Below are 21964 nucleotides of genomic sequence, written 5' to 3'. Positions count from 1 at the left end.
TCATGTGATTTATACATCACTGATCCCCAGAAAGAGAGAGGGTAACTGCTTCATGGTTTCTATTAATGCCTTTCTTCTTGTGTTTGAGACATGATCCAATTTATGTTTCTAAAGTTTTCTAGAGGGTTAGGAGAAAAGCAATATTATTCAGATGTCAAATCTTGGAGAGCTGAAAGGGGTTCAGAATGATGAAGGGTAAACAAGGTCATCGTTTATTTACTTTGTGTGACCCACAGCACTTAGGATGATGTTGTGTTAACATGAGTGGCTTACAACAGCCCCAATTAGTTGAATTTATGTACAGTGTGTTAAAGAAATGGAGATTTATGTACCCAAGTAATCTTGGTTCACAGTGAAGAGACTGACTGCATAAACGTGTGCAAAGAGAAGGGAGGTTATATGTGGAATGAAATGTTCCTTCCCCAGAAGGCCTACAGATTTCAACTTGGGTAAAAGGGACTAGGAAAACCTGTATCTCACCTCTGTGGCTTCTGAAAGCAGCATATCCTTTCCCTGTGAGCAGTTTTTGTGGCATTACATGAATCACACACCATCAACTCTTAGGCCACTGCTGTGCAGATAAAGATGCTGATAAGAGACTATGTATCTGGGTATTTTTTTTGTATTTCGTTGTCTTCTGCAAGTTTAAAACTACTTTTTGAATGTTTAAGAGGAACCCATCTATAGATTTTGCTGAGGATGGTGACCATGTGGTTATCGAATGGAATTCTTTCCCAAAGGAAGAGGCAGTAAAAGGCAGTGGTTACTGGACAAGTCGTGCAGAGAGGACCTGGGGCAGGCAGAGAACCCAGCCCTTGTTCATCTCCCTTTATCTTGAGGAAGATTACTGCTACCTGGAGTCTGGTCCTAAGCTGCTGGGACCCTAGGGAGACCTCTGCGGTATTTGGGCTTTGGTTATTTTGGTGACTCAGATTTGGAGGTAGTTAGGTGTTGGCCACACTTAACAGGAACACTCGCCATGGCCCTGAGTTATCACACCAAAGGTAAGGACAAAGGAAACCTGCAGCTTTCCATATACTCTTGTAAGTTGGAAAAAGCAGTAAATTAATATTAGCAACTATCTAGGTCATTAGGCAACAATGAGTTCACTGATTCACTGAATAATCCCTTCATTTAACAACTATTTATTGAGATTCTATTATGAGGCAGGCATTCTTCTGTACACTGAGGATGAAGCCATGAACTATGTCCTCAGAGAACTCAGAGTTTGAGGACATATTGTAGAACTGTTCACCTGAAACCTATATTTTATTAATTAATGTAACCCCAATAAATTCCATTAAAAATGATTCTCTATGAGTATTGAGATGAGCTGGAAAAACATGTTTACCCTTAACTATGTTAAAAAGTAATTTTCAGTACTCAGTATTTTTTCCAGTGCTTATTTTGCTCTGAGTTCCTGAATTGAATCACTTGAGATCCTTATCCTTTGACAATACTTAGGAGAAGGAAGAGGCAAAGTTGTTAGGCAAAAATTTGCCTATTCTCCTGGCAACCGTATTTCGTTTCTAAGATCCAGCTTCACCTGTATCAGAATTGTGTGCAACACAGGCAGCTTTTATAGGTTCATGGTGCTTTGAATAGTTATTTAAAAAGGTTTCCATTTGGTTTGGCCTGAAGTCTTAATTCCCCACCCCTTGCGATGCAACATAGTGAGGTTTGCATGGTGCCTTTCTTTTGTAAAGTGGATAAACATGGTTTTGGACACAGGCTTTTTTGAGCCTGTTAATTTTAGGAAAGCACCCCTTGGAAGTTGATCTGGAAATTAATCCCTTTACAGCTCCCTGTGCTTGGATAACCTCTTGAAAAGTCTTTGTGTATCCTCAGGGGTATGTGTGCCCTAGTTTGAAGACCATTCGTTGTCTTGGACTGTATTTCCTGAGTAGCACAAACTCACTTAATGGCAGACAGTTCTATAGTGAAGACAGTTAGGGAGCCCTTTATGAATAGATACTCTGTGGTTGAAAGGCTGGCTCTTGATCATATGTGTGCAGTTAGCAAATAAACAATTATGAGGAGTTGAAAGAACCTGCTCTATTAATTGTGGGCCCCCTTACATCTGCAGGCAGGTTTGTTGTAGGAATTCCCCTGGGTGGAGTGAGGACTTAGCCAGTCCTCTGGTCTGGGCAAGTGCATGGACAAACACTTGCTTGAAATACTTGGTATTTGGCAGAAATAATTGATTCAGAAACCAGAAACTGTGATAGCTGGAAGTACAATTTACTTCTCAACTTTAGGCAGTAACATACACTACAAACTGCCATGATTTTGCACTATGATTATAATACCTGCATTTCTAATTTCAAAACGTTTAATTGATTTTAGAGAAGGGAGAGAGACACAATTTCTATGCCACTTATTTATGCATTCATTGGTTGAATGCCTCATGGGAGGGGAATAAAAAAATAATAATAAACCTAATACCACTTGTACTATAGTAGACATAAACATTACTTCATAAATAAGGGTTTATGCTCTATTGTATTTGAATTGAAATGAAATATTCCTCTAAGACTCTATTTTGCCTGACTAGTAGGAAATTCAGTTTCAGTCTGTGTTTGACTTCAGCTCCCTAGAGTCAAACAAAATTTCAAAACATTTACTGAAACAGGAGAGGGCTTTCCAGTCTTCAGCGCAGCATGATTTTTGCACTGCACTCCTCATCCAAACCAATGGAATAACTAGAAGGGAGCAGGTCCACTGAGCAAGGTGAGGCACCCGTGGTCTGTGTCCAGCTGGAACCCCAGTGCTCAGGGCAGCATGTCCCTCATTCCCAGAGGCTCTGCTTCTGGCACATGCCACTTGTGGGCTCCTCAGACCTTTGGTCTCTTCCTCATTTGGGGGAATCTTGTCTCTGTGTCTTCTTCATAACAGAATTTCCTCCAAGGATCTCTGACTTAAGGGAAATGGTAGCCAGAATGGCAAGCTATCTGCCAACAGCTTGAACTTCACAGCTTCTGTGGGGGAGTTTGTAGTAAGGGGCTAGGCACCTGCTTGGAGTGGGGGCAGGGAAAGGACATAGCTCCAAACACAAATGAGTATTGCCGTCAATGGTCCTGTATTTCTACTGCTATTAATAAATGATAAACATTACTGAGCATGGCTCTCTGTTTGTACTGATGATCAAATTGAATTCTGAAAACTTTGCCATGTTTTAAGACAGGCAACTGAGGCCTAGAGAGTTTAACTTTCCCAAGTAGCAGAGCTGGGATTAGAACCCAAACCAAATCCAAAGTTCAACCCTTATTTTATTTTTTTTTTCTCTTGAGGGTACCGGTAATATTTTTTAATCTAAAAAAATTTTCCAAAAACAAATACATCTTCAAGTACAGTTCAATTGCATACAATATTGTATTTGTTTCAGATGTACAGCATAGTGATTAGACATGTATGAAACTTACGAAGTGATCACCACCAGCAAGTCTAGAGGTACCAGCAATATTTTATTTTGAGCACAGGGAGCTGCCAGGATAGGTTAGCTGCAGCATGAGCTCCCAGATTGCTCAGTGAATTCATCCATGGAACACCATGGCTCAGAGTTCTCCATCTGGTTGTCAGAGTGCATTTGCCAAGACTCAAGAATAACAGTGCTGCTCTGGGTGTAATTAATGTTTAGACAATAACTGGTCAGCATGTTCAGCTGCTTCTTGAGGTCACTCCTGGGATATGAAAATAGGACCCTGTATTGGCATAAACAGGATGTTGGTTTTCTCTGCGCTCTGTCAGGAGGCCATTATCTCGGTCATCTAGAAGTTATACCAAATTGCTCAGGTGCACATTCAAAAGGGGGGTGGCAGTGGAATATAATCTGGCCTAGTTTTGTGTTGTTTAAAATAGAAAACTGATGGATCTGAAATCCATTTCTGCTCAATATGATTCTGAAGGTAGTATTTTAGTAAAGTCCTAAAAGAACATTTAAAGTCTTAGATCAATTTTTAAATTGTACAGCTTGGCCGATAAATGATTCCTGTTTATGGAGTCAAAAGCTAACACAGCCAGTAAATCAATACATAACAGTCATTATGGCCTTACTCCCTGCCTCCCCCGACAGCTGGCATGGTGGGTGATTCAAAACAGGCTGGGCTCTTTACTCACGATATTCATAATATGCTTCAGGGGCTTTCAAATGTTGCATGCATCAGAATCTTCCCTGAAGGTTGTCAAAAACAGAGCTGCCTGCGCCCCACTTCAGACCCACTGTCTTAGTCTATTGGGGCTGCTATAACAAGACACCGTAAACTGCGTATCTTAAAAACAACAAGTTTATTTCTCACAGTTCTGGGAAGCCCAAGATCAAGGTGCTAACATGGTCTCCTGCTAAGCCCTCTTCCTGATTCATAGCCGGCACCTTCTGGCTGTTTTCTTACATGGTGGAAGGTTCTAAGGAGCTCTCTGGAGCCTCTTTTATAAGGCACCAATCCACCCTCACTATGTACCATTGAAGGACCCACCTTTTATTTCACTGCCTTTGGGAGATAAGATTTCAACATATGAATTTGGGGCAACACATTCAGACTGTAGCACCCACTGGGTCAAAATCTTGGGAAGTGGGACCCAGTCATCTTTCTATTTAACAAGTCTTTAGGTGGTTCTGATACTCATCAAGGTTTTCAAGCCAGCCACATGGCTGATGGTGTTTCAGTAATATAAACCACCACTATACTGTTTTCTCTATTGTACTGTATTATATTCTGTATATGGCTATACAGTATCTCAGAAAGTATGTATAGGAGATATATAGGCATACCTATGTGTATCTAGAGACACACTAGTCTCTTAGTTGCGTGTACAGTATTGAAACATGCCTGCAGATAAATATATATCTATTATTGTAAATCATAGTAAATATTTACTGAGCATCCATATGTATCAGACACTGTTCATTCATTCAACAAATATTTATTAAGAGCCTACTATGGGCCACCAGAAAATGAAACAAGAGAAAGGCCCCATCCTCTGGGACATTATATTTTAGTAAAGGAACACAAGTCATAAACACAATTAAATAAGACAATTATATGATGATGAATACCATGGCAAGAAGTCCAGTGCAAGGGTACAGGAACTGCCAGGGGTGGTGGCAGGATTGCAATTTAGAATAGGGTGGTCAGGGAAGACTTGAGGGAGGACAGGGAGTGAGCCCTGTGGATATCTGGAATGCAACTGTTCCAGATTTGGGGAACAGAAAATGCGAAGCCCTGACCTGTGGAAGAGTATTCCTGGTGGCTTCAGGAAACAAGAAGGAAACCAGGGGCTGGGGCAAAATAAAAGATGTGGTCAAGCCCTGGCTGGCGTAGCTCAGTGGGTTGAGCACGGGCTGCGAACCAAAGCATCGCAGGTTCGATTTCCAGTCAGGGCACATGCCTGGGTTGCAGGTCACGGCCCCTAGCAACCACACATTGATGTTTCTCTCTCTCTCTCTTTTGCCCTCCCTTCCCTCTCTAAAAATAAAGAAATAAAATCTTAAAAAAGAGAGATATGGTCAAAGAGGCAAGGAATGGGTGGAGGTGTGGATTTTGTAGGAGGAGCCAGGTGATCTCTGGAGGAGTTTAGCTTTTTACTCTGGGGTAAATGAGAAGAGTCCTGAACCTGGGAAGAGGTCTTAAGGGGATCATTCTGGCTGATGAGAACAGGAGGTGGGTAAGGCCGGAATCAGGACACCAGTTGGGAGGCCACTACAGTAAGCCTTGGGAGAGATGGTGAATGGGCCCGGAGCAGTGAAGGTGGTAAGAAAGAATATGGCTTCTAGCTGCACTGGGAAGGCAGGGCCAGAAATTTTGCTGACGGTTTGGAGGTGGAGGGTGTGACCCAGGAGCTTTTCCAAGGATCCAGGGTGTGGCCCTTGGCTGTACTGTTAGCTCTGAGGCCAAATTTGGTCCTGAAGGTGGGTCATGATTTGGTTCCAAGAAAAGGATCGCATGTTTGTTCTAAAATCATATCGTATACACTTAAAATTTGTAAATGTATTGTCTGTACATAACACCTTAAAGAAAAAAAATTCATCTGAAGAAGCAGTCAGGTAGTCTGACTCACTGCAGCAAGACCCTTCCTGGGGTGCTGGTAAATGGGGACTGTGCCCACAGTGACATTTCTTCCTGACATGTAGTTAAGCTCTGGAAAGCTGCCTTTGCCAATGAAAACATATATTCTGGATAGGATAATGAATAGTATTTATTGTTCCATTTGTTTCAAAGCACTTTTATGTAAATCCTCAAAAAAATCCGTTCCAAGGCTGATAGTGGACATTGTTACCGGCTCCATTTGAGGGTTCAGAATGAACCTGAGATCCAGGGAGGATAAGAGATGTGGGAAGGACAGGCTCTGCTGAGCAGACCTTGTATTTCATGACTTTGTCCTCTTGACTGTGTGGCTAGATGTGTAGTGACTGGTCCTCAGTCCAGGGAACAGAGGTATGCTTGTGCACGTGCCCATGCACGTGAGTCACACTTGGGTTATTAAGTACAATGGTCTAGTAAAGGAACTGGAACTGACTGTTCAAACCTTCTATAATTCAGGCCTCTTGGCTCCTTCTCTCTCCCTTCTCTGTCTCTTTGATCATTGTGTTTCTAAATACTCATTTTCACTGAAGGGTGGGATAGGGAAATAAAAAGATAATGCAGGTCATATTAGTAGTGTGGAGAACAGCTTTAATAAAAGCCATAGTGAAGAATGCAGTTGTAATTAGCACTAAAATGAAATTCTGAGTGCTAGTGAATTTCAGCTTGCTTTGCTTTCCTGATCCTTTGTTCCTGTTAAAAACTGAGTTTGATTATGCAAAGCACCTAGCGAGACTGAGCTCCTTTAACAGAAATACCATAGGATTTCACTCATATGTGGAATCTAATGAACGAACTGAACTAACAAGCAAAACAGACAGACTCATAGATGGAGAGCAGATGACAGCTAGTTGCGGGGGGAGGTTGGGGGGGGAGGGATTGAGCAAGAAGGAAGGACTGATGGACATGGACAGCAGGGTGGTGATTGCTCCGGGAGGGGGGTATAAGGACTAAATGGTGATTGGAAAAAATACAATAAAGATTAAATCTTTTAAAAAAGAAGCCATGTCTGTACTGGATGGCTGTGAGCAGGGCTGGGGCCAGCGTGCAGCATTTAATGTGCTTGTCTGTTTCAGTTTGCAGTGATAACCTTACCCACAAATTCAAAGGCTTCACTGTGATGAATGAAGCCGAGCGATACGAAGCTCTCAGACACTGCCGCTATGTAGATGAAGTCATTAGAGATGCTCCATGGACACTCACACCTGAGTTTTTGGAAAAACACAAGGTACTTATTCTTTCTTGTTCTCTAAGTAGCAGAACTGGGAGTCTGGCTCTGCAGCCAATATCCAGAAAGCCCAAAGTCACTTCCAATTTCTAAAAAAGCAGCTGTCATTTGGTGTCACTTGATGTAGCACCTCTCTTCTGCCCAATCCTAGGGACTGATACCCTCTCACGTCTTCACTGTGGACTTTGGAGCTAGAGTCTCCACCAGGTCTAGGTGCGGCCTCTAATCCCTCCCTAACCTTGAGCGAAATATAGAACTCATTTACCTAAACCGTAAAATGGGGTGATATTGGTGCTTTCCTCATGGTGCTGTTTTGAGGATCTAATGAGTTCATCTAAGTGGAACCCTTGAAACAGTGGCTGGCTCATAGCAAGAGCTCCAGAAATGTCATCATTGTCATCGTCAACAGCAGCAGCAGCCGCTGCACTGTCATTATTTGTGCTTATAGATTTGCAGGCATTATTTTTCATGGAACAAATGAACACACATCTTATCCAGAAGGGCAGGGGTCAGCCTTTAAGGAAAGAACTGTATGTCTATGATTTTGTGACCCTGAGGCTCCTACTGATATAAGATTTGTATTAGCTGAAAACATGAGAAATTCTTTTGATTTGCATCAAATTATGTGCTTTGTATCTCCCTACCAGCCCCACATTAGGAGCTATTCTTTCCTTTTATAAGCAGCACAAAAAAATAAGATTAAGCTGTTCTAAGAGTTTTCTTGTCTATTTTTAAATTCACGATGCAGAAGAGAATAGAGCACACTGATAAATGTGCATTGGTAATAGCAGAGGAGACAATTTCCCAGCGAGAATAAAAAGAAAAAGGAAGAGCTACAATATGATTTACTTCTAGCAATCACTAACACATTTTTACTAAGCATCTATTATATATTCAACTTGTGCTAGGCATTATGGGGAGACTCATGATGGTGATGACGGCTGCCACTTACTGAGTATTCACCATGTGCCCAGCCCTGTGCTAAGTGCTTTGCTCTTACACAAATCATATTCAATGCCATGACTACCCACCCTGAACAGTTGTTGTTATCATTATACATTGCACAGGAGGAGGAACTAAGTTTGAGTACTAAGAATAGAATAATAACAACATTTATTGAGTACTTACTATGTACCAGTTATTACTTTTAAACATTTCTACATAATATATCATTTAATCCAGTGATTCTCAAGTGGGGGCAGGTTTGCCCCCAAAGGACATTAGGCAAGGCATGGAAGCATTTTTGGCTGTCACAACTAGAAGGGTGCTACTGGCATCTAGTGGGTAAATGCCAGGGGTGCTACTGAGCATCCTACAGTGCATAGGACAGAATCCCTCGAAGAATTATCAGCTCAAAACGTCACTGGTACCAAGGTTGAGAAATCCTGATTTAACTGATACCACTGATTTATAAGTTATATAGCTTGTAAGTGGTGGGGCAGGAATCATATCCAGGCAAATTAAATTGCTACTCCAAACTACCTCTCAAGGTGGAGTGTAGCTGTGTTATAAAGAGCTGTGAAAGCTCGGCAAAGATGTTTTTAGTTGATGTGGTAGGAAACAGGGAACTGGTAGAGATCAGCAGGCACGAGGATGACAAAGAGATAATTCTGGTTAAGGAGGATCCCCCATGAGACAGAAGGATGGCTTGGAAAGGAGCCTGCAGTGAGGAAGGCCAGCTACAAGTTGGTATCAATAATCCTAGATTATTGTAGTAGCAATAAAGAGGAAATGAGGTCAATTCCAAGGTGATTGGGACCTATGTGAACTGGGAAAATGGAGGTGCCATTGGAAGGGGACACCAGTTTTTAGGATGAGTTAAATTCCACCCCAGTGGTGACATACTCTTCTCTCTTTCCAACAGATTGACTTTGTGGCCCATGATGATATTCCGTACTCTTCTGCTGGCTCTGATGATGTTTACAAGCACATAAAGGAAGCAGGTGAGGAGTTCTGGGCACCCCTGTCCACTGTGGCACACTAAGCAGGTTTAATGAAACATCTGCCTTAGACCTGCAGTGTACACATACCAGGTGTTGGAATTTCAGAGGTCCCCCAGGTAGCCTCTACAAGACTGTTCACATATGCCAAATGGTGCAGCTACTGGTTAGGTAGTTATATAGGAATTAACCTGAGCCCCAAAGTACTCAACTTCCGGTTTGAGGCTTGATTTTAAAGTTCATCAGACTAAAATCACAGGACCTTATGGAGGGGCAGTCATTTTCCTTACTCACAATGAAGTCCTCACAACAAAATTAATTTTTTTTTAGAAATAAATGCTTGATTTTTAAAAATATTTATTTATTTTTAGAGAGGGAAGGGAGAGAGAAAGAGAGAGAGAAACATCAATGTGCAGTTGCTGGGGGTCATGGCCTGCAACCCAGGCATATGCCCTGACTGGGAATCGAACCTGGGACACTTTGATTCGCTGCCCGCGCTCAATCCGCTGAGCTATGCCAGCCAGAGCACAACAAAATTATTTTATACTCCCAAGAAAGTCCCTTCCAGAAGAAGACAGATAACTGGCTAATTAACGACCAGGACTCCTTATCTGCAAAGTCAGTCCTGCCATGTCATCTTGTCACATGATAATATCCTTAGGTACCACATGCAGAGGCCAAAAAAGAAGGGATAAATATTTGTAGATTTAGGTAATATATTTTCTTCTTGAAGCTGTTAAGTGTTGTGGAGGGCAGACATGGTGCCTGAACTTTGGAAGTTGTCCTGTTTGTCACTAAGCATTTCTGTCTAGGTCAGAGACAGGTCAACTCGAGGGTGTTCTTGGGGAGGGGGAGACGGAGAATTGGGTTTCCTTCTCTTGCAGACCCCCTGGAATTAATTTCTTCATCAGGTTCTGTGTTCCTACTGCTGTGCTGCTGGATCACTGCTAGAGCTTCGTAACAGATCTGTGGTTTCTAGTCTCAGTAGGATTCTTGGGGCTCCTTGGTGATACTTATCCCCTCTTCTTCCCCCCCGCAACCAATTTATCTGTAACTCATGCATTCTTGCCTCCCCTCCTGCATCCTGAGAAAGGGGGGTTTGTTTTCTGTCCCAGGCTAACCTCTTGATCTGAATCTACCTTCTCCCTTCCCTGGAGCCTGTTTTCTTTCATTCTTCTTCCTCTCTTTGCTATCCAAGGTTCTCACTTTCTAGTAGTTTATTCTCAGCTTGCCATCATGGGGAGGTCTATAAAAACAAACGAAACAAACCCAAATCCTTCCTCTACACTCCCTCTTCCCTCCTTCTCCAGCCACATCCTTCTCCGGCCTCCTTTTCCAGGCAAGTTTCAGGTGCACCTTCCTGTCATTCCTCAGTCACCTGCAGTCTGACTTTTGTCCATCCTTCCTCAGTTCTGCAATGACCTTTGAACCACCAAATCCAGGAGCCTCATTTCAGTCCTCGTCCGGGCATAACAACCATGCTGGCCATTCTCCTTTCTTAGGTGTTCTTGTCCACCACTTGTGGGACACCTCTGGGACCTTCTAATTGCCTTTTGGTATCTCTGGCCACTCTTGGGTTTTATTGTCAGTTTCTTTCCCTTGGCCCTGCGCAACCTCTTCATCTCACCAGTCTGGGCTCTCTGCACTGCCTTCCACAGACCCTATGGTCCAGGCACACCCTGTTGAGTTCCTTTACTCTGCTGTTCTCTGGGCTAGGAATGCCGTTCCTCTAAGCTTCTATGCCTGTTCCAGGCTCAGGTGAGGAGCCAGCTTAGACATGCTCCCCCCAGCCTGCCTTGGACACTCATTGCACATGGACTTCCCTTTCAGCTTCCTTCTCATGTCATCCCAACGGTTTCTTGGTGTGCGTCCCTAGCTAGAATGAAGTGCCACAGGCCACAGCCATATCTCCTCCAGTTTTGTATCCCCAGCACAGTGCCTGGTACATGTGTAGTGTGCATTAATGCTGGAGGAACAAGGGTGCTTTTATGGAGTTAGATGGAGTTTTATGATGAGGAGTTAGCTTAAGATGGAAGCCTTCCCAACACATGGGGAATGGAGCCATTTAGATAATTTGCCACAGTTCTATTGTGTGGGATTGTTCCTATTATTTATATATAAGGGTGATATTTTGGCCTGAATTATATGGACCTTTGCATCCAGTTTATTTGCTTTTCATTTGTCTCCTGGCTCTGAGTCCCTCACACACACCTTTATTGAAGGAGATGCTGACCACAAAAATTACAGGCAGATGTTGGAGATCCTTCAGGTTCAGTTTCAGACCACCACAATAAAGCAAGTATAGTACTCCCAACCATCATAGCCTCACAGCCCAGCAGAATCTCAGTGAGAGATGGAAGGGTTTGCCATTTGATTGGTTTCAAAGGTGACTGTAATCTGAATGAAAAAGCTTTAAAGTTATATCTTTGAATTTGCCTTTGTGTTGCTCTAATTGTAACAGGCAAGAATATAAACCACAAATTTTAGGTACTTTGGGGGGACAAATGTATAATGGAAAAATAGGCTCTGCTGTACACTCACTACCCAGTACTTGTCATTTTTCTGAGCTGAGGTTTTTCGTCAATGTTGCAGAGTTTAAAATAATCACCCAAGAATTAAAATAGTCATTGCTGGGATTTTGAAAATACCCTGCCTCCCCAGATTATATCCATCTGGATTACTCAAAAAGACAGATGGGGAAAAGGTAATTACTTTTATCCTCTTATAGGGTCAGATGGCTTTTCTGGCCCTAAAAATGGAGATGTCCAAGATGGAGGGGGCGGTATAGTAACCTGAATTACTCAGCTTCTCCATCCCCTTCCATCATTAGACGTCCTTCCATAAACCTCCTGTCGGCCTATTGCTGCATGAGAATCTTGGAGCAGGGAAGAGTATGGAACTGGTATTTTATCTAGAGGTAGGTGCAGAAGGAGATTTTTAATGTCTCGGTTTATTTTTTGCTATTTTGCTTATTGTCATACATCCCATGGATAGGCACTGTAGGTGCATCCATGCGTACCTTCCTATATACATTAAACCATGATCTGGCCTGATACAGATACTCTAGTGAATTACCATATGCTTTACTGAGGGATTTCAAGAAGCCTAATATACATTATACTTGAGCTGCCCACATTGCTGACATTTGCCATCAGAGCTATCTTCCCTGTTCGCAGGGGCCATTGGAACTCAACCCAGGTTGGTTCCACCATCCGGCACCCTCACCCTCCTGCCACTCCAGCCTTTCCCTGGTACTCCTCATGGACCTTCAGATTCTTGAGGTAGGATGGGCCCCTGAGAGTCACTAACTTACTCTCCTATCCCTTCCTTGGCATCACTGTCAGCATCTGGTAGACCTGATGCTTATCCATCTCCTGCGATGGGGTGGGGAGCTCCCTGCTTCCACAGCCTGTTTCACCTTTGGATGGTTCTGACTCTCATTGGTTAACCCAAGAATCCCCTGAGTGCATCTCCAAGCCAGCAGTTGTTGGAGGGGAAATGGAATACAAATATGAATAAGATAAACCCTAACCCTTGAGAGAGAGCAGAACCAGAAATAAATAATTCATTATTACCAAAATATTATAAGCCTGTGATGGGGCATATATAGCAGGCTAGGGAAGTATGCCCAATGGTAGGAATGTATGAAGGAATGTAGCATATTTGGAGAAAATCAACAGTGTTTATGTGGTACAGGGTGTGCAGAGGTGAGAGTAGAGGTCGAGACCGGCAGGATGGGTGGTTTGGGCTTTATTCTGTATGTCACATGAAGCTAGCTGCCACTAACTCAGGGGAATACCATCAGCAGGTCTCTTGTAGAGGAGTGACCAACTGGCTAAGAGAACAAAAGTATTTTCTGTAACTGAACTTATTTAGAAGGCCCTGTTTCCAGGAAAAACCCTGCTTAACATTTGAAGTAATTCAGACTTTTCTAGGTTTGCACTTAGATTATGTAGAGTCAACTCTGGCCTTTTTTTCCTGGTGTTTTCTGGGCCTACGTATTGGCCTGTCATAGGATAGAGATCTGGTTCTGGCTGACCTTAGATTTCGGGGTATCAGGTCCTGCTCAGCCATCCCCTATGGCTACCAAACCCCCATTGCAACCCTCTGACACTGTTACCTTCTCCATCTGTTCCCCAGCCACCTTCACTCCCTGTGCTACTAGTATGCCACTCAGCAGTCATGCTGATCTTAAATCTCAGCTACTTTAAGTCTTCCTAGAGGGGGTCACTGGAAACTTGGAAAATGTCCCCCATAATTTCCTGGAGGGCAAAGGAAACACAGGTAGTGGGAGGAAGCAGTGTCAGACCCTGCCTGACTTGCCCGTCACGCAGAACACTCTACTGAGGCCTCACTTCCCCACACAAGTTCCTGGAGGTAAACAGTGTGCTGGATCCTCTGCTTTGGGCTTTCTCAGGGGTCTCTTCCCTGTCCCTGGGGCTTGAACCTGAGTGGGGGGCATGGGACAGGCCCTGTTCACGTTCTCTGGCTTCGCTGTTTGTCTCCTGATCCCTGTCTGGGCTCTTTCCCTCAACCCCGGAGGGGCTTTTCTTTCTCCTGGAGGCAGGAAACCACCCCCTTGTCAATTTCATATCTCCTCCACTCGGGGACTTATGGTAAAACATTCTGTACCCTGAGTCTACTCAGCTTTTGGTTCTTAACAATTAGAGGGACACTTCTGGGATTTAGAAAAATTTTTTGTACTCCTTGAAGCTTGGCTCCTACAGGTAAAGGCCTTCCCTTTCATAACTATTCTTTTAAAAATGAGCCTTCACAAGAGCCTGTTTTAGAAGTCAAAAGCTAAATGCAGTCTATTGGATTCTTAGCTCCAACTACCTTCCCTTGATGTGGGGAATCTCCATGCAGCCCCCAGCAGGGCTGGTGGTCAGTTCTGTCCCCATGTTCTTAGAAAGGGCTCCCTCAGTGGTCAGGAGCATTGGGTAAGAATGGGAGGCCTGACATTCTCAAATCCTGATCTTGTTTGAAAGGCGTTCCAAGACAGGAAACCTAATACAGTTCAGACTTGCAAGGCTGCTGAGGACCATGTCCGGGAAGGGGAGAAACTGGCTGATACAGCAGTTACATCAGTTTGTCTTTGTAAGATCTGAGCTGTGAGCTAGCTGCTCCAAAACTGTCATGAGGACCTGGTAGAGACCATTGCTTGTCAAATGGAAATGTGCCTACAGATCCCTGCAGGATCTTTTTAAAGTGCAGATTTGGACAGGGGGCCTGGTGGGACCTAAGGTCTCCATTTGTGATGTGCTCCCAAGCTGTTAGAAACTGCTAGTCTATATACCTGACCTAGAGTAGTGAGAATCTAGACCAAGGATTCTGGTTCACCCAGGGTTACCCCCAGGGTTAATTGAATCAACATTTCCTAGGGTGACACTTCCTCTGTCACCCCAAGAACAAGAAGCATTCGGTGGTGGTTTTACTTCTGGATGAGTGACCTCTAGTGAGCTTAGAAAAAGTTGCTTTCTGATTTTAGGGAGTCAAACCTCAAGTCTACTTGTTTAGATGTAGGAACAGGTCCAACATTTTTCTAACTCTAAGTAATCCAGCACCCTATTGTTGCACAAGAAATTACTGCCACAGTTAGTGACTTAAAAGAGCCACTTTATTTTGCTCGTGATTTTGTGGGGCAGGGTTTCACCAAGGGTTTGGCTGGGTGGTTCTAAAACAGTTGTTGTCAGCTGTTGGCTGGGGCTGCAATCATCTGAAGCCCCAACTGGACTGAAGGCCCCAAATGGGGCACTTACGTGACTGGCAACAGAGGCTGGCTGCCCACAATGTGCTCAGTTGGGCTTGACACTGGAGCACCTGCACACGGCTGCTCCGTCTTGAGTGGGCTTCTCACGGCATGGTGGCTGGCCTCCAAGAGTATGCGGCTTAAGAGGAGGCATCTGGAGGGCTGGCCATGTAAAGAGCTGTACACTTCTGACCTAGCCTTGGAAGTCACCCAGTGTCACTTATACCACATTTGATTTGTTACAAGCAAGTCACTAAGGCTAGCCCAGATTCCAGGGGATGGGAATTGTGCCTGTGTTTAATTCAACCACAGTTCCCATCTCCAAATTGAATAGTTGGGTGGTATTTCACTTGCCCTGGGGGCACAGGCATAAGACTATGTGTGACTTTTCATATGAACAGGGACCCTTTCTTGTGGTCCACTGAGCTGCTCTGCTGAGTTCTTACCAAGGGAGAGGCTCACAGAGGTCTGTCTGGGGCCCCAGTACAGGAAGCCAGAGTGCTTGCTATTCATTGTGGGAGAAAGATGCTCAGAAATGGTCTAGGCATCCACATTCGGCTTTTATATTGAAGGTGTATTTTGAAAGTCAGAAATCACTTGAAATGAAGCCAGAGATGTCAAGGGCATGAATTAAACTGCATAGCACTCTGCTCTGCTTGTCAGGGCTACGTGTCAAAATCCTGCAGCCAACCTGGACGACAAGATGGAGCTTAAATGAAGTAGACTGTAAGGTCCACATTACTCATCATCATTCTAATATTGCCTACTACTGTTGAAAGTTTCCTTCATTAACATGTGCTTTGCTGCTGCTTAAAATAGCTCTATAACCAAATGCTGCAATTCTGAAAAGCACGATAAAAAAGGTTCTCTGATCATGCTCATTACTGAATATTTTTAGCAGAGCAATAATTAGGATGTGGAAGAAGCTGGGTGCCTCATTATATCAGCAGAGGGCTTGGCTTCTTTCAGAGACCTACCTCTCAACCAGCCAAAGCAAATCTCTCCCCAACACCAGCTTTCAGTTCTTCAGCTACAGAGACCTCATCCTATGGCTTCAAAGCAAGGGTGAGCTCATGTCACCAGTGTCTAAGTGATTTGCTGAAGTCCATTAATAGCTGGAGAATCTTAACATTTCAGCAGGGAGGGTGGGGTGAAATATCTACCTGCTGAAAGATGGGGCATACTTCTCAGCAGAAAGCTCCCTGCTGCTCCCACCAAGGTGAGGCTGTTATTTGACCCCTCCCCTTGCCCCCTGGACCTGAGTGGTCACTCAGTTCTCCGCCCACCAAAGCACCTCACACAGCTGAGTCACTTGGGTGCTATTTATATTCATGCATTTAGCTATTTGCAGCCTCTGCCTTCCATCTGGTTTTCTGGAGTCCACCTTTTCAGAAGATGATAAAAGAATTTTTTGGTCTAGTGGCAACCCCACCTCTGTCCTCTGAGTCACAGGATATTAGAAACCAGATGCTTTGTCTCTAACATCAGCAGTGCCCCCCTGCTGCTGCTACTGTGAATGTGCAGTGATAGCAAAAGAAAGCTCTAAAGAGACATCCTAGGAGGGTCCAAAAGACTAAAAAATCCACCCATGTTGACAGAATCAGAGAAAACTGGATTTGGAAAGGCACTTAGAGATCAGTATCCATCTAGTCATTCATTCAACAGATGTTCCTATAGTGCCTACTTGTCACCTGACACTGAGGAGACACAAGCAGTCTCTTCCCTCATGTTAGCATATAGTCAAGCGGGGAAGACATTTTTTGAGCAAGTTGTTTTATAAAGACCTTGGAATATTTGAAGGAAAAGGGCAGTTGGACCTTGGTAGGGAAATAGCAACCGGAAGACCCTGTCAAGGGTTGAGAGAGTTCCTTGAGAAAGTGACACTACAGGTGAAAGCCAATGGATGACCAGGAATTAACGAAGTGGAGTGTGTGTGTGGCAGAGTAAGGGGAGGGGCTCAACCCATTGCCCAGCACCAGTGAATAGGAGAACGGGGCCCCTGCAGCTGTGTAGCACAGGGACCTGGCTCAGGGAGTGTAGGGGGTGGAGAGGGTTTGGGATGAGACTGGAGGGAAGCACAGGAAAGATGCTACAAGCTGCTGCAGAGCCAGGTTAGGGATTTGGACCTAAATACAGAGGACAGTAGAAAGCCCATGAAGGATGTTGGGCAGGCATATAACTTGCATTGTGAAAGACTGCTCTGCGATCTTACTGTGTGGACAGAGAATTGGCGGGACAAAAAATGGCATCTTTGGAGACTGCTATTGAGGTGCTGTGGAAGAAGATGTTAGATTGGTTTAAATGGAGAAAAGTGGGTCAACTGGGGAGACATGTACGAAGTAGATTGGTGATTGGAAGGCAATTGGGTGTAAAGCAGGGGTGTCCAACCTTTTGGCATCTCTGGGCCACATTGGAAGAAGAAGAGTTGTCTTGAGCCATGAATTTCACACAAAAAAAAATCACACAAAAAATGTCATTATATTTTAAGTAAATTCACGATTTTGTGTTGCGCCACATTCATAGCCATCCTGGACACACACAGCCCGCGGGCCACAGGTTGGACACCCCTGGAAGAGTGAGGAAGAGGGAACTGGCACGAATGAGATCGAGGTCGTCTTGTCTAGCCACCTCATTTCTGAGCTTTGGAGACTGAGATTAAGTAACCTGCCTTCTGAAGCTTGAGAAACTGCCCAGTCTACAAACCAAGAACCCAGCCCCCTCGTCTCCAGGCTCCATCCATCATGCCATCCCGTGCCTGATGTCTCTGACTGAGTAGCCGTAATCATACTGGGTAGAAAGATCTCAATTGCCAGCACAGCATTTCAGTTGTCTGTAAGGAAGTTCTTTTGGAATTTGACATCCTCTACTTTTTTTTTTTTTTACTCAGTCCCACATATTCTGGATGAAAGGGCCTTTGAGTGGTGAAGTCACCATGAGAGTAGAACAGTCTTAGGGAAATAAAGTCATCTAGCACCCCACAAGCATGTCTTTAGGTCAGAGACAACAAAAACAGTACACCTTTTCTCCAGCATAACGTGCCACAGATCTCCTTGGGGAAGAAGGGGGGATGCGGTGATCTAAGTCATTGACTCAATTGTTATTCTCCATTCACTTACTGACTGCATTCACTGAGCACCTTCCATGTGCTACATACAGGGGCACTGAGCCTGGTGCTGGAGAAGCAAAGACAGTCAAGGCATAATCTGTGCTTTCAGAATGTTCTCTTTCTTCAAGGAGACAGACATTTAAAATACTTTTGTTAATGGCCCTGGCTGGTGTGGCTCAGTGGAATGAGTGCAGGCCTGCAAATCAGAGGGTTGCAGGTTCGATTCCCAGTCAGGGCACATGCCTGGGTTGTGGGCCAGGTCCCCAGCAGGGAGCCTGCAAGAGGCAACCACACATTGATGTTTCTCTCCTTCTCTTTCTCCCTTCCTTCTCCTCTCTAAAAGGAAATAAAATCTTTGAAGGTAAAATAAAATAAAATAAAATACTTCTGTTAATAGAAGATGTGCTACATAACTGCATGGGGCACCATTCTCGTTGTATGTCCTCAATGTTTTGGATTCTGCCCAGAGGTGTCAGGAAAGATTTCCCAGAGGCATAACCTCAAAGCTGGATGCTGCAGGATGAGGACAAATGATGTGGCTGATGTGAGCAAGGGAGGAGTATTCAAGGCAGAAAGGAAGGGCTGGGTCTGAGCAAATGCCAGGAGCTGGGTGAGTGTGTGGTGCTTCTAGGGAACAGGTCTAGGAGGATGAACACTCAGCATTTACGGTAGAAAAGAAGCATACAGAATAGAGCCTGGACAGTCAGCTGGGGCCAGGTATGAAAACCTCACTGGCACACCCAGCAGTACACCTTTGCCCTGGAAAGGAGGATGAAAGAAGATGGATCAGCCAAGTGCATCTTAATTTTTTCTCTTTGTCTTGTTTTTACTCTATGAACAGGAATGTTCGTTCCAACTCAGAGAACAGAAGGCATCTCAACATCAGACATCATCACAAGAATTGTCCGGGACTATGATGTTTATGCCCGTCGCAACCTTCAGAGAGGGTACACAGCCAAGGAACTGAATGTCAGCTTTATAAATGTAAGTGTGCCAACTTGTACCTTCTGAGGACTACCACATCACAGCACTACCACTGTTTATTGAGCACTTACTATATGCCACTCAGTGTTTCTGATGTTTTACATGTATCATCTCATTTAAGCCACCTAACAACCCAATGATTTATTATTATCCCCATTTTACAGATGGAAAAACCAATGTCCAAAGGAGTAACATAAGTCAACCAAGGTATACAGGTAGTGAGTTTCACATTTTACAAAGGAGTTGCCTTGTGTCCCTCTCCTCATCCCAACCTCCCTCTTTAGAGCTCTCATAGACTCGGGTTGAGGGTTTCTGGGAGATCTGCCCTCCTGAAAGGCAAGAATTTCCTTCTGCTCAAAGGGAAGGAGGGAGGCTCAGAGAGACGATAGAAAGCTAAACCCAGAGAAAATGCTTTCTTGTTCTAACACTTTAAATTTTTCATTTTATTAAGGCCTTACAGATGCTTGCTAGACACCTTAACAGCTATTTTTTATTGTCCAGAGAAATTACAGCTGCTTAAATAAAGCCTAAAGTCTTTGGTTTCCTTGGATATTTCTGCCGTATTGTTCCCACTGAGCTGCTGTTAGTTTAATAATAGAGCAGCTGTTAAAACAATCTTTAAAACAAGCAAAACATGCTGTTAAAAAGCAAGGAGGGCAGCCCAGTTGCTGGAGGTGATGTTAGCAAGTCTGGACAACTCCATTTGCCTAGACTCTGATGAGCCCATGTAGTTGATTAAAACAAGAACTCTCCATCCCTACAGAAGTTCAGCTCCCCAAAATAGATACTGTATTTTTAAAGAGGGATTTTTCTACAAAACTAGATGCTTATAATTACGCATAGCCATAATTATCCAGCAGCTTACACAAATTGACCACTAGTACCTTCACAATGAGGAGGAGCTCGTTAATTGTAAATCAGGGATTATTAGTTGTCCCTCATGAGGTGGGGGGGTTGGCAGTCCAGGCTCTGTGGCTTCACACAAATCGTACAACAAAATGGAAAATGTAGGATTCAAGTGGCACCTGAATAAGCGGCTGCAAAGAATTCAAAGTGATTATTCGGCATTCTCATAGAGAATAAATCCCTGGTTATTTCAATAAATTAAACTGTTCTTTTAAACTAAATTCAGTCAACCATCCAAGCATCTCATGCCATTTCCAAAAGTTCTCGCTCGTTCTCTTTAAGCGGCCTTTGGATAAGCCACTTAGCTTAGGGGACCGTGTAGTCAGCAAGGATGCTCTTGTGGCCTTTCTGTGACAACCTGGCTTCAGCCCAGAGATGGAGTCAAATGTGTTGGATGGGCATGTAGATGAATCACAGAACCTCAGAGGTGACAGGAACCTGCTGAGGGTCAGTCACCCAGTCCAAGTCCCTGCATTTAGAAACGAGGAAAGCTGAGCTCAGAGGGGCTGTGATCAGGGTCCCACAAGCAAAGTAGAGGGGAGGCCGCAGCAGCCGCCCCGCCTCATGGTTCCCAGTCCAGTGCCCATTCTGCCACTACATTCTGCCCTGAGTGCTGGGTATAGTAACCATATATTAAAAACAGCTGAGTGGCAGCACATAGAGCTCACACCTACCCTGAGGCTACAGTTAAGCTTGGAAGGTCTAAACTAGGGAATCTTTACTCAGTTTAGCAATATTACAGTTACCTCAAAATATTCTGAAATATGAAATGAACTTCAGTCCCATGTAGAGAAGAAAAACAACAAACCTTACTACCTATTTAGGAGAAACTGTATCATGATTTCATGGAGGGGAAGACCCCCGTCTCATGTTATTTTCATGGCTTTGAGACCACTCTCATCAGGTAACAGGATTAAATGTATATGCTGCTTAATAGTAATGAAACAGACAACGCAACTGAGCTTTTAATAAATGCCAGGCTGTGCCAGAGCACACTCCATGCATTATGTTATGTAATTGTTACAGTAATCCTATAGGGTAAGGATGATAATTATCCCATTTTACAGATGAGGAAACCAAGGTTTAGAGGTGACACATGGGTTGCGTAACATACAATGCCTTCCAGGCACATAGATACTAGCACTGTTGCATAAGGCCAGAGGAAAAGCAAAGTCCCAGTCAAGAGAAGCTATTGGGATAAAATCTTTCTTCATCACCCAGGGAATCGATGTAGTTCAATTAGCTTAATGGAAAATATTACAATGAAAACTTGAGTATAATACATGGATTCTAAGGCCCAGCCAGTGACCCACTTTTTCAACTGATAGTGGTTTTAACAATGCCCAGTAAAACAGAAGACTCAGGCAGGCTCTGAGTGGCCATTGTATGTACAGTTTATGCTTTTGTCTAAGTCTCAGCAGAATTGAGGGGGTGAATTTGCCCAACATCTACTCCAATAGTAAGAGTAAATATGTATTTTTGGTTTTTCTCTTAAATAAGTCAATTCAACTGAGATGTTTAAAAGAAAGAATATTAAAACTACTTGTACTGCACTTTACATACCCAGCAAGACTAACAGCAAGGGAGACACACCTTCCCATCAGTCGAGCTCTGGGAAACGGTAATGCCCTGGCTCTTCAGATGAAGAACACACACAGGTTGAAGTAAAATATAACCATACTGTGAATGCTGATCTCTCTCATGCACTCTCGGATAAATGCATTTTTCCCCCTTAATTTTTACCAGGAGAAGAAATACCGCTTTCAGAATCAGGTAGACAAGATGAAAGAAAAGGTAAAGACTGTGGAGGAAAGGTCAAAGGAATTTGTGAACCGAGTGGAAGAAAAGAGTCACGATCTAATTCAGAAGTGGGAAGAGAAGTCCAGGGAATTCATCGGCAACTTCCTAGAACTGTTTGGGCCTGACGGAGCATGGGTATGTGATTCTTTCATTTGGCCCCGTAATGACGGGTGT

General features: G+C 43.8%; 1 protein-coding gene across 4 annotated transcripts in view; it reads left to right on the top strand.

The window, feature by feature from the left end:
* The window catches only part of PCYT1B (phosphate cytidylyltransferase 1, choline, beta), a 107842-nt gene that overhangs the window by 68411 nt on the left and 17467 nt on the right, over positions 1–21964 (top strand). For all 4 annotated transcript variants that reach the window (XM_036016714.1, XM_036016715.1, XM_028522859.2 and 1 more), the window contains 4 exons: positions 7154–7305; positions 9170–9248; positions 18942–19084; positions 21737–21925. In XM_036016714.1, the coding sequence (XP_035872607.1) occupies positions 7154–7305; positions 9170–9248; positions 18942–19084; positions 21737–21925 (563 nt within the window). The remainder of the gene's footprint in view (positions 1–7153; positions 7306–9169; positions 9249–18941; positions 19085–21736; positions 21926–21964) is intronic.

This window comes from Phyllostomus discolor, chromosome X (assembly GCF_004126475.2).
Source record: "Phyllostomus discolor isolate MPI-MPIP mPhyDis1 chromosome X, mPhyDis1.pri.v3, whole genome shotgun sequence".
Classification (NCBI taxonomy): domain Eukaryota; kingdom Metazoa; phylum Chordata; class Mammalia; order Chiroptera; family Phyllostomidae; genus Phyllostomus; species Phyllostomus discolor.
This window is presented reverse-complemented; position numbering and strand designations above follow the sequence as displayed.